This window comes from Perognathus longimembris, chromosome 15 (assembly GCF_023159225.1).
Source record: "Perognathus longimembris pacificus isolate PPM17 chromosome 15, ASM2315922v1, whole genome shotgun sequence".
Lineage (NCBI taxonomy): Eukaryota > Metazoa > Chordata > Mammalia > Rodentia > Heteromyidae > Perognathus > Perognathus longimembris.
Window position 1 is genome coordinate 9249612 of NC_063175.1, and position 12774 is coordinate 9262385.

A 12774-nucleotide genomic window follows, 5' to 3' on the forward strand; every position below is an offset into this window, starting at 1 on the left:
GTTTACTGTGGCATTTGCTTTGATTATCCATACTTACATGGGCTTAACCCATGTAAGTATGCGATGTGCTCAATTTTTCAAACAACCTAAACAACAAATTACTCCAAATATTTACAGCTAATGAGACAAGAAATTTAAAAAAATGTAAGTTAATAGTTTATTAGATATAAAGAAAATCCCATAAAATATAAACATGGTACCTGAAGAAGTCGCCAATTTTGAAGGACTATGGAAAAGCACCCAAATCATCAGAAATTCTGGGTCCTATAGAATAAAAAACAATTTTTTAAGCATATACTGGAATTAAGATCCAAATATAAATAGGAGAAAGGCAGTATGAAAACTTCATTAATTCTAAGCCAGTTCTTCCACCCACTCAGCCTACCTGTCCATCAAAACTGGCTGGCATGGTGTGACTCAGTACGGACGGAGCTGCTAGCTGAGCAATCACATCAGCGTAAGGAGCAGCTTTCAGAGACCCATGCAGAGGTTCTTTGGAAAATGTGAAGCAGCGCCATGCTAAGGCATTCTGTTTAGAAATAGAAGACTCGGACTCAATAAAATCAATGTTGTATTACCTTTGTCAACAGAATCCTTAATAATTTGCCTAATGTAGAAAATTAACAAAAATATCAGTCATGTCTGCAATTCAAAATCAGTGTACTCGAAATATAGTTTCTTAGTGCATGTTAGTACTTACAGCATTAATAATCATTCTGATGGGCACCACAGCATTCGTCCTATTTATCACTTTCAGTGGGAGAACCTTCCAGCCTCCGTAAGTCAAGTCACCAAAATCTAGAACACCTTTCTGTTCTGTTTCTACCTAAGTATGAAGAAAGACATTGATTTATAAAAAACAAAGGCAATATGGTAATAAATATCTTACTTTACTTATACATTACTGCCTCTTGTAAAGACAAGCTTAGCTAAACTTACCTAAAGCACTGTTATAAGCTGTAGGTAAGCTTCACTAAGTTTTCCCAGACATGAGCTACCAATGCCCAACTGAAGATCTGTGCTAGTGTGTGTGTGTGTGTATGCACGCGCGCACACACACACATACATACGCACTGGACCTAGGGCTTTCAGGACCTGAGTGCTGTCCCTGAGCTTTGCCACTTGAGCCCAGCTCTACTTCTGGCTCTTTTGGTGTTTTAATTGGAGGTAAGAGTCTCACCAACAACTTTTCTGCCTTGACTCTGAACAACATACTTGTGAATGATAAGTAGATCACCAAAGAACTAAGAGAAGAAACCCCAAAATTCCTAGAACCAAATGAAAAACAAAACACAATTTACTAGAGTATTTGGAACACAAGAAAAGCAGTGGAAAGAGAAAAGATTATATATAGCTATGACTGTCTTTATTAAACAATCAGAGCTGTCAAATTACCTAACATTGTAAGCCACACTCTCAGAAACACAAGAACAAGTCAGTCATGTGTCAGTCGCACATACCTGTAATCCTAACTACTTAGGAGACTAAGATCTAAGGACTGCGGTTTAAAGTCAGCCCAAGCAGGAAAGTCTGTAGGACTCTTATCGGCACTAAATAATCAAAAAAAGCTGTAAGTGGAGCTGTGGCTCAAGTGGTGGACTGCTAGCCTTCAGCAAAATAGCTCAGGGACAGCTCCTAGGCCCCAAGCTCAAGCCCCAGTATCAGCAAATAAATAAATATATAAATATGAGTGAATAAATAAATAATAGGAGAATTGGTTAAAGAGTTGGGTCTTTAAAAACTGAAATAAGAAACCAATTTAAAGTAAGCTCCAAATTAAAAAGGTAACAGTAATAAATTGCAGGAATCTCATGCATTACTTCTGCAAACACAAAAAACAAGTGGCAATATCTAGACAAAGTAAAGATACATATACTGTTAAATACTTTTGCTGTACATACTTTGAAAATTCTTCATTAAGTGAAAAAGGCTACTCCAAGAGTTTTTATGGATGGGACCTTAAAATTCCTGACCTGTGACTCATGTTCCCTAGTCAAATCCTGTAAGTCCCTCAAGGTTCAAGGTCCTCCCCTCCACAAAGGTGGCTTTCATGGGCCTGGCTAGCACTGAGGTTCCCAAACTCATCTGCTTGTTACACGCAAAGCTCAGATATCAACTCAGTCTACTGGAAATTCATTATGTGATTCCAATGTGAGTCTCAATCTCTGAACCACTAACTTACACACTGCTAAGTATCACTGATGACATCACTACCTTCACAATTTCACATCTGCTACAAAAAAGAAAAAGTAAGCTACCTAAAGACAGGTTCAAAAGCCTCACATAGAGGAATGCATTGACATGATCAAAATGAATAGTATTAAATCTTAGTGGTTCCCAAAGAGGTAGGAGGGTAACAGTGTCCAAAGACATTTGTAGTTGTAACAATAGGGAAAATAGCTGCTATTCATATCCAATGGGTAGCTAGGAAAAGAGTTACACATCCAATACTGCCCAAGACAGGCTCCCACTCCCTAAAGAGTTTTCAATTAAAGAATTAAAGAATTAAAGATGAAATCCCTGATGTAGAGTATGGTATACAGAGAAGAACTGGTGAACAAGTTCACTAAATGGCCTATAAGCAAAAGGAAAACTATCGCTCTCAGTCTGTAAGTATAGGAGAACACAGCATGGGGACATCTACAAACTCAACTTCCTCCTTTACCCTAGAAAAGATACATTCCCCTGAGAAATATACTGTGGGAAAAGCCCTGAATGGTTGTCCTCAGCCTCTTGAGGAGACTGCCTGCCCCTCATGCCCCACAACCCAGCTCTAAACTGTAAGTCATAGCTATAGCTTTGTTGAATAAAATGATGACAGATTCACTTTAGCGGGAATTAAATGTGGCTCAATAAACATTTTAACCCCAACTCACCCTATTAGAAATCAATTTATTTATTTATTTTTAAAGCTAAAATATTTATATTTAGGGAAATCAGCGAGGACAAAACAACCTACCATGACAAGACTCAGGAATACAAAATTGGAAATGTTTCAGGCATTTGGTAAGAGCAAATTTCCTTAAGAGCCAACATAATGTATATGTATTTTTTATTATATCTTAAACAGTTTTGATCATCTAAGATGGCCTCTTGCTAAATTAAAGTTACACTGTAACTTATAATGTGAATTTTATTTAGATAGTTATGCAGAAAGAAGATGTCAGTAGTGTTTAGGAACACTACAGTCAAAAATAGCTATTTTATTTTAAATGACTTTAAAGAGCTATTCTGCCTTTCCTGGGTAACATCCCCATTTCTCCCTCCTATATTCCTCTTTGCTGTTCACTGTATTAATTCTGAGTTAGGTTTGTGTCAATTAAGGTATTTCCCATAAAGCAGTAGTTGGTAACTAGGGCTATTACTTGCAATCTTTGGGAAAACTAAAGAAATGCTGATATTCAGTCATATGTAATCCCTGTCCCTCTCTAACCTGGATGGGACTCAGTAATAGAAAATATTTAATGTCCTAGTGTTATTTTAATATGCGGCCAGAGCTAAAATCCACTGTCCTAAACAGTTACATACACAATACAATGAATGCTTATTATCTCAATTTGGCTAAAGAGAAGTTCTTTCACATTCAGAAAAGAGGCATGGTCCAAATAGAATAATCCCTAACAAGCAAAAAGTCAAACACCAGCATTGAAGTCAGAGGAGGGAGCAAGCGCCAGAGTCTGTCATCCTGAGTACAAGAGGTTGTAGAGACCCAGGAGGATCATGATTTGAGGCCAGTGAAGAAAAAAAGTTCCAAGACCCCATCTAAATAGAAAAGGCTAGGCATGATGGTATACATCTTTAATCCCAGCTACAGCAGAAAGCATGACTAAGAGGATCAAAGCCTAGGTAGCCACCAGCAAAGAGTAAGGCCTTATGTCAAATATAACCACAACAGCCAAGTACCGGTGGCTCATGCCTACAATGCTAGCTAGCTATTTACGAGACTGAGATCTGAGAATTGAAGTTTGAAGCCAGCCAGGGGAGAAAACTTTAAGAGACTATTATCTTTAATCACAAAAAGCCAAAAATGAAGGCAAGGCTCAAATGATGGCACACCAGCACCAGAGAAAAAGTCAAATGAGAGCAAGAAACCCTAGTAGTGCCAGTAAGTAAGTACATACGTACGTACATACATACCCAGGTGCTAATGGCTAATACCTGTAATTCTAGCTACCCAGGAGGCTGAGATATGAGGATCACAGTTCAAAGCCAGCCTGGGCAGAAAAGTCCAACAGACTTTTGTCTTTTATCTCCAATTAACTACCCAAAGAAAGCTGGAACTGGAGCTGTGGATCAAGTGGTAGAATGCTAGCCTGAGCACAGAAGCTCAGGAACACAGAAGCTCAGGAACAGCATTCAGACTCTCAGTTCAAACCCCAAGTCCAGCACCAGAAATAAATAAGTAAATAAATAAGTAGGTAAGTAAATAAAGAAGTAGAGAGGGACTGTCAGAAAATATGTGACTTTATGAAGAGTAAGAATTACCAGAAAATAGATTTTAAGGTTATACCCTGTTAAGTTAAAAATCTTAGTCACTAATTTGTATTTCTGGAAAAAAACCAAATAATTTAATTTTGGAATAAGAAGATACTAAGAATTCATGTTTAGTTTGAATGACAATCAAGTTACCTCAATAGCAGGGGCCTCAGCAATCGCTGTGAGGATGACTCTGCTTCCCAAAGATTCTGCTTGTACTATTGTTTCAGTATCTGCTGAAAATGGCCAAGATGTGACACTGAATATACACCTGAAAATCCCAGGATTGGACGGTATAAAAAGTATTTTTATGTCTTCTGTAGCATGAGGTCTTATGATGACTTTATTCTTGAAAACTAAACAAGGATATGTTGAAAGATCCACCTTAAAAAAAAAAGCCACATGATTTGTCAAGAAATGGCTTTATCTTAAAAATCAAGAGTATTCACCTAATTTAAGTCCTTTCCCTAATCACTCCAATTACAAAATCCAAACATTTGTTAGCTGTTCAAGAACATCCAATCTTTTAACTCACTATATGAAAAGCATACTTAGTCAAAATGTCTTTAGTTGAACTTGCTGCCTAAGGACTGAGAATCCTAATCTACTTTGAAGCGAACACATTTATCTATACATTTCTTTAAAAAAAGAAAGTACTGCCCACAGCTGGTGGCTCACACCAGCTATAATCTTAGCTAATCCGGAGGCTGGGATCTGGGAACTTCAGTGTAAAGCCAGACTGGGCAGGAAAAAACTACTAAAAACTGGAAGTGGAACTCTAGAGCTGAGTGGTAGAGTACTATCCTTGGGCAAAAAAGCTCAGGGCAACACCCAGACTCTAAATTCAAGCCCTATGACCAACAAAAAAATAAAATAAAACAGGGAAGGAAGGAAAGAAGGAAAACAACACACTTGGTAGAAAAAGTTTAATAAACATCAAATTTCTTCATCTCAGAATTATGCTTTGTGTTCATTCCTGTAAGTGAATAATACTAATTAGCTGTTAGTGAAACAGGAGAAGCCCAGAACAAAACATGTTGGAATACCATAGCAAGGGGAGTACCGATCAAATCATCAAAAAGCAGATTTATAGCTGCATTTTTTTTTTTTTCTTTTTGGCCAGTCCTGGGGCCTGGACTCAGGGCCTGAGCACTGTCCCTGGCTTCTTTTTGCTCAAGACTAGCACTCTGCCACTTGAGCCACAGCGCCACTTCTGGCCATTTTCTGTATATGTGGTGCTGGGGAATTGAACCCAGGGCCTCATGTATACGAGGCAAGCACTCTTGCCACTAGGCCATATCCCCAGCCTTATAGCTGCATTTTAACTATTCCTAACGTAAGGTACGCAGGAAAGGAAACCCGACACATGGTTCAGGAGAAAGGAGTTGATTGGGGGGAAAGCAAATTGCCAACCCACATAAGATGGAGGCATGGGGAGACAGAGAGGAAGGAAGAAGAGAAAAAGAGAGAAAGAGCAGGAGAGAATGAGAGAAAAGGAATGAGAACAGGTACTCGTGTTGAACTGGATTATATACGGAAAGGCAGGAGCTATGGCCAGGTGGGATTGGATGTGATCTCAGAGAAGGGGGAGGTAACTGCCTCCAGGTGTGCCAGTTATCTAGGTAACGCAGGTACTGGGCGAAGACTTAAATAGGTGGGGGGCGCATCTGCATGGAACTCTCCTAGGGGTGGACCTTACACATAACTTTTTAATTGCAGTAATATATAAAAGCACACCATTTGTCAAACTCATGGCTAGAAAATATAGGATCATAGACAGCATATTCCAAATTCCAAGAAACCCTAGATGGTTTATAATTACCATGACTTGTCTGTCTAGGCTAATGTATATTAACAGGAATGAGAGAAAGAGAGAGGGTGGGGGACGGTGAGAAGGCAGGAAGGGAGGGAGAGAGGGAAGGAAGGAAGGAAGGAGTGAAGGAAGGAAGGGAGGGAGGAAAGAAGTATTGTAAGGGCATGGAAAAGAGAGCATTTCATAGTCCCAACAATCTTTCTAGGATATGTTTTATACATCTTCATAATGTAGTAGGACGAGACGTCAAGCTGCCTCTTAAGGTGTCAGACAAGCCTTCGAAACTCCTATGATAGGACTAACCACCTCTCCTCCTCCTGTACATCCACAGACTGCACTATTCAGACTCCTAGGAGCCCATAAAGTCTTACCTTCCACCCACAACCCTTTCCTCCGTACAAGTTGGATTTTCATCTAAGCTGATAATTTGTAGTAATGAAAACAAGAGGCAAAGTTGAAAAAGTCCTATTTTACCATATTATTTAGACTACCAGGAGAAAAATATACAGGGAGTAAAACCATTTACAAATGTCTGGTAAGTAGCAGTCACAAGGCCAGGACATGTCCAAATGGAAGCTGCTAACCTTATTTCCCACTGTCTCTACTCACTGGCATTCAAACAGTCATTACACTAAGGAAAGAAGATGCACAGTCCAGAATGATAGTAGCTGTAATTGATCATGTAAGAAAGTCTATTTATATGAGTTAAAGTTCAAACTGTATTTCCAAGTATTTCTAAAGATGATGATCAGATAAATTATCAAAAAGATTCCCTTTACTAAATGAAGACTAAGTCCAAATAGTAACTTAGTTCTTTTTCACAGATAAATATTCAATCACATTCAGCAAAACCAACAAGTAAAGATCATAAACACAGAACATTCAGTGATTTACTGCTGTAGGCAAATTGATATGACTTTATAAAAACTGACAATGAAATGTAATGATTAATAGCTGATGGAAATGTAAAACATTCACATTTCACTTCTTACACTGTAAATACAAAACACAACTCAAAACTAAAAGAGGGACTGAAAGAAGATACAATTATAGTTGAATGTATTCGGTAGACAGGGAGTAATGAACTTCCAGACCAGTGGAGAGAAAGGGAAGTTACAACTGCACTGCACTGCCCTGCACTGCACTGCACTGTGCAATCCAGTGGGAAAGACCATCAGAACTCACCTTCTCGCCATTGACACTAACACTGAGAACCTTAATGCTAACTTGTAGCCAGCGGTCAGTTGGATTGAGCACACTCAGGTGGGTCTGCGAAGCAATACCAATACAGCAAGCATGAGGAAATTTCAATTCCTCGGGCACTCTGACATTCCCTGTGTAAGAAAAGTCAGAATATAAGTTACATCAAACACTACATTAAAAAGCACTATGGTTATATGGGAAATTATTATATAAGACTGCCTGCTTATTTATACTCAAGAGCTACAGTATTAATCCCTATGATGTGCAAGAGTCCTTCATGTTGCATGAGTCTCAGCAGAAGCTGAAAAACCATTTTTTGAAGCTCTAGCTAGTGGGGGGTGGGGGAGATAAAGATGTGGGGGTGATCAAACACCTTATTTTATAATGTAATCAATTCTTGACATTATTACCAACTTGATAATCCTGACCTCTTTTTCTCTCCCAAATTCTAAGCTACTGCCTAACCTCGTGAGAAACCAGAAGCTCTGACTTTCTAGATGTGCAAAACTACTCAGATTCTTAATACTACCACCATCTTTTCCCACTACCATGGCCCACACACTCCTCCAGTGGAGTAACTCATTCTGAGATCTAACCCTAAAGCGCACACTTCAGAGTTCAATGAATAACAAAAATCTAGTGAAAAGAAAAACTAGAAAACAAAGGCATGGGGAGCATTCCATCCACATACATGCACTTAGACCTGTATACATGGATTTAGTGCTGTTCCAAGCACACTTCAATGATTCCTGAACAGAAGTATTTGGGGATGCTAAATATGGGCAAAGGAAAAACTCTGGAAAAACTCACCAAATCTTGACATCATTCCTGAATCCCACTGTTCAATTCCACAGTTTGCACCAACAGATTGCACAGGAAAAGGTTTTGCTGTACTCAGCAGATTCTGATGTAAGGCATTAGAACATGGGTTACAAAAGGAAGAAGGACCCATCAATCCAGAAGCAAGACTTGGTCCTAAACAAATCCCCATAGCCACATGTTCTCCAGCAAGAGAAGGATAAGAACATCCACAGACTGAAGTGCTGCCCGCATGGCACGGAGGCCTGGTAACATTTCCAGTTGAAGGGAATGTCCCCAAATACTGCTGGGCCAAGGGAGCTGTGCCTAGAGAATGTCCTGTCCAGAGTGAAGGGTGCACAGCAGGCATGTTTTGCATCTCAGCAGCAGAGCCATGACCCGTGAGACATAGAGGAGGGTTGAGCTGGTTTCCCGAAGGGCTCTGATTAAGAATCTGGCCACTGGACTCACTGCTGGCAGTTGACAGGTCTTTAGAAGTTACCCTCTGCCCTTCATCTGTAGTCTTCTGGCTTGACCCAGTGAGATGTGGCGAGGCAGACCTGGCCTCAAGGCCCACACCTGCTTTGCTCAGTAGAGCCAGACTGATCAGGTCCAGTTCACTGGGGTTTGATGTCAAACCTTCCTCACTGGTTCCCAAGGGCTCTCTACTTTTGGAGGAAGGATCCTGATTCGATATAAAGTCAGGTTCTCCAGTCTCAGGTCTGCTACTCGAAGAATTGGCTTCAGTCCCTTTTTCCAAATCAGACTTGCTTTGAGTAATACATGATGATACTCCTTTTCTTCTGCTCTGAATCTGAACTTTTTTGCTATGATTTCCCATAGCATGCTCCTCTGATAGAGCTAGACTGGATTGCATAATTGTGCTGCTCAATTCACTGGTGATATCACTCTGAGTGTGACAAAAAAAGGAAAAAATAATTCTCAGATAAACTGAACATAACAAACTCAACCATGTTTTTTTATGATCTCAAGTACAATAATAAGGAAATCTCTGTATGTATACATTATGCATCTAAAAGAAGTTGGTTTATATAAATAAAAGTAATTTTGTAGCTATAAAATGCAGACTTACCAAAGAAAACTAGAGTTGATGTTTTATAAAAAAGAATTACATAGCCAGGTGCTGATGGCTCATACCTGTAATCCTACTCATGAGTATGAGATATGAAGATCATAGTTCAAAGCCAACCCAGGCAGAAAAGTTCATGATTCTCACCTCCAATTAACCACCAGAAAATCCAAAGTAGAGCTGTGGCTCAAAGTGGTAAAGTGCAAGGCTTGAACACAAGAGCTCAGGGACAGCACCCAGGCCCTCAGTTCAAGCCCCACAACCAACAACAACAACAAAAAAGAATTGCATTGTTCACACCTATAATCCTCGCTACTCAGGTGGCTGAGCTCTGATGACTACTGTTTGAAACATCCAAGGAAGGAAAGTCCATGAGACTTCAATTAACCACCAAAACGTCAGAAGTTAGAGCTGTAGCTCAGGTGGTAGACTACCAAACTTGAGCAAAAAAGTTCAGAGACAGGTCCCAGGCCCTGAGGTCAAGCCCTAGGACCAGCACAAAAATAAACAAAAGAAAAATAAATAAGCAGTATGCATTAGTCACATCTGAGAAGCATATATACGAAGGACCAGAGTAAAGTCATATTTTTGCAAATTAAGAGATTTACATCAGCAAACTTTATAATAAAAACATAAGTAAATTACTTAACAAAGGGTGGGGGCAGTGTTAAGTTGCCAAATAATATGGAAATCAAATTGGAGTCAACACAAAGCCACCCCCAGGTCTTCCCATGCCTGCTATGGAATTTGAGGACAATTCTGTCTGTACTTTTTTTTTTCTTTTTGGTGTTACTGAGGATTGAACTCAGAGCCTCACACTTGCTAAGCAAGTGCTCAACCACTTATGCCACACCCTCAGCCCTTTACTGCTTTGTATTTTTTTTTTCTTTTTTTTTTTTTTTTTGGCCAGTCCTGGGCCTTGGACTCAGGGCCTGAGCACTGTCCCTGGCTTCTTCCCGCTCAAGGCTAGCGCTCTGCCACTTGAGCCACAGCGCCGCTTCTGGCCGTTTTCTGTATATGTGGTGCTGGGGAATCGAACCTAGGGCCTCGTGTATCCGAGGCAGGCACTCTTGCCACTAGGCTATATCCCCAGCCCTGCTTTGTATTTTTTAGTAGTCACTTGTTTTTACCAGCCTCAGACTACAATCTCCCTACCTCTGGCTGCTCATGTATCTGGAGTGCCACACCTACCTACACAGATCACGTGTAGCTGGAGGGAACAGATGCACACCTCCACATCCAGCTTACTGATTGAGATGGGGTCTCACTGCTTATTGCTTGGGCTGGCTTCAAATCAAGCTCCTTCTGGTCACCACCTCCAAAGTATCTGGGATTATAGGTGTGAGCCATCACACCTGGCTTGTCTCTTCTAATTTCTAAACTTACGTAGTTCTCTTCCCTTAAGTATAAAGTAATAGTCTTAGTGAATGCTAATATTCTCATTTCTTTATAATGTATAACCTGATAGCTGACATCTATAGCTTTATAGGATGACTAGCTAAAACAGAGAAGAATTTACTTAACTCTCACTGATTATTTCTAGCGCTTACCTTGGGAAATTTGGACCACAGTTTTAGAAACAAAGACATTGATAAACATCAGATTGTCAATTATTGGTAAGAAGTAATGTTTTTCAAGGGTGAATTACTATGCAAATACCACTGCTTTTCTCCTAGCTGGTGAAGAAACAGGTTTAGGAAGGTTCTAAGGAAGGAGTAACAGAAGAAAGGCTGTCTGGATACAACACTCAAGCTATTTTCTTTTGTTGAGACAGAATGATTCTCCTGCATTATCCTCCTGAGTACTGGGACTAGAGACATGTACTACAATGCCTGGCTATCACTAAACACAGTAGGCTAAGAATGCACAGACTCAATAACTAGGAACACCAAAAAGATGGTATCCAATAAAACGGATGGAATACCATATTGAGTATGATATCACGTACTTATGTATTTAGTAGATTGGTGGAGAAATTATTTCAACATACCTATAATAGTCACATTCAACTCGTTAAAAAATTGGATACAGGGGCTGGGGATATGGCCTAGTGGCAAGAGTGCTCGCCTCATATACAAGAAGCCCTGGGTTCGATTCCCCAGCACCACATATACAGAAAATGGCCAGAAGTGGCGCTGTGGCTCAAGTGGCAGAGTGCTAGCCTTGAGCAAAAGGAAGCCAGGGACAGTGCTCAGCCCCTGAGTCCAAGGCCCAGGACTGGCAAAAAAAAAAAAAAAAAAAAAGGATACAAAGTTCATGCCTGTAATCCTAGATATTCAGGAGTCTGAGATCTGAGGATGAGTGGTTCAAAGTCAGCCACAGCAGGAAAGTCCATGTGATTCTTATCTCAAATTAACCACCAAAAAGGCCAGAAATGGAGCTATGGTTCAAAGTGGTGGAGCATTAACCTAGAGCAAAAACATCCAGGGACCGTGCCCAGGCCCTGAGTTCAAGCCCCAGGAAATGCACGCAGATACACACGCACACGCACACGCACACTCTCAACCTGAATACTGCTACATTCACACTGCACCATACACAGGAAAATAGCAGCTTCTCCTGGGTAAATAGCTCTCCTCATTTCTCACTACAGCCACTACTTTAACACCAGTTCACACTATCTCCTGTCTTAATGACAATGGCCTCATATCAAATCTCCTTGGTTCTAATTTAACTCATTCTAATCTCTTTATCACATAAGTATTAGAGTGTTTATTTACTGGCAAAACTAGGATTTGAACTAAGGGTCTGTGCTCACTAGGTAAGCTCCTAGATCTTTTTTTTTTTTTTTTTTGCCAGTCCTGGGGCTTGAACTCAGGGCCTGAGCACTGCCCTGGCTTCCTTTTTCTCAAGGCAAGCACTCCACCACTTGAGCCACAGCACCACTTTCAACTTTTTCTGTTTATGTGTTACTGAGGAATCGAAGCCAGGGCTCCATGCATGCTAGGTAAGCCACATTCCCAGCCCCTCTTAACTCTTTGTTGCTTTAGCTTTTTTAAAATAAGGTTTGCTCCTTTTTGATCAGGGCTAGCTCTGGACTTTGATCCTCCTACTATACTTCCCAAGTAGCTGGGATTACAAGTATGTACCACCACACTCTATTTATTAAGATGCGGTCTCAAACTTTTTTGACCCTTTTAACAAAAACTATAATCTTCCCACATTTTCCTCTTCCCAAACAGCTGGATTACAAATGTGAGCTACTATGCCCAGTCCTAGAATAAGCTTTTAAAACATTAAAACAGGTCATGTCAGTGTCAGCTTAAAAGCCCTTCAACTCCCAAGTTTCACATCTGAAAATCCCCCTCCCCCTCATTAGACCCTGCACTCTTACTTCCCTTCCTCCACTACCTTCTTGGAGTTTACCTAACACAGTGCCCAAGTCACAATTCCA

The 12774-nt window shown here is 40.2% G+C and overlaps 1 protein-coding gene across 5 annotated transcripts in view; it reads right to left on the reverse strand.

The window, feature by feature from the left end:
- The window catches only part of Cep192 (centrosomal protein 192), a 107888-nt gene that overhangs the window by 49703 nt on the left and 45411 nt on the right, over positions 1-12774 (reverse strand). For all 5 annotated transcript variants that reach the window (XM_048363095.1, XM_048363093.1, XM_048363097.1 and 2 more), the window contains 6 exons: positions 8303-9200; positions 7475-7623; positions 4630-4860; positions 701-826; positions 386-529; positions 201-264 (listed from right to left, as the gene is read on the reverse strand). In XM_048363095.1, coding sequence (XP_048219052.1) covers positions 201-264; positions 386-529; positions 701-826; positions 4630-4860; positions 7475-7623; positions 8303-9200 — 1612 coding nt within the window. The remainder of the gene's footprint in view (positions 1-200; positions 265-385; positions 530-700; positions 827-4629; positions 4861-7474; positions 7624-8302; positions 9201-12774) is intronic.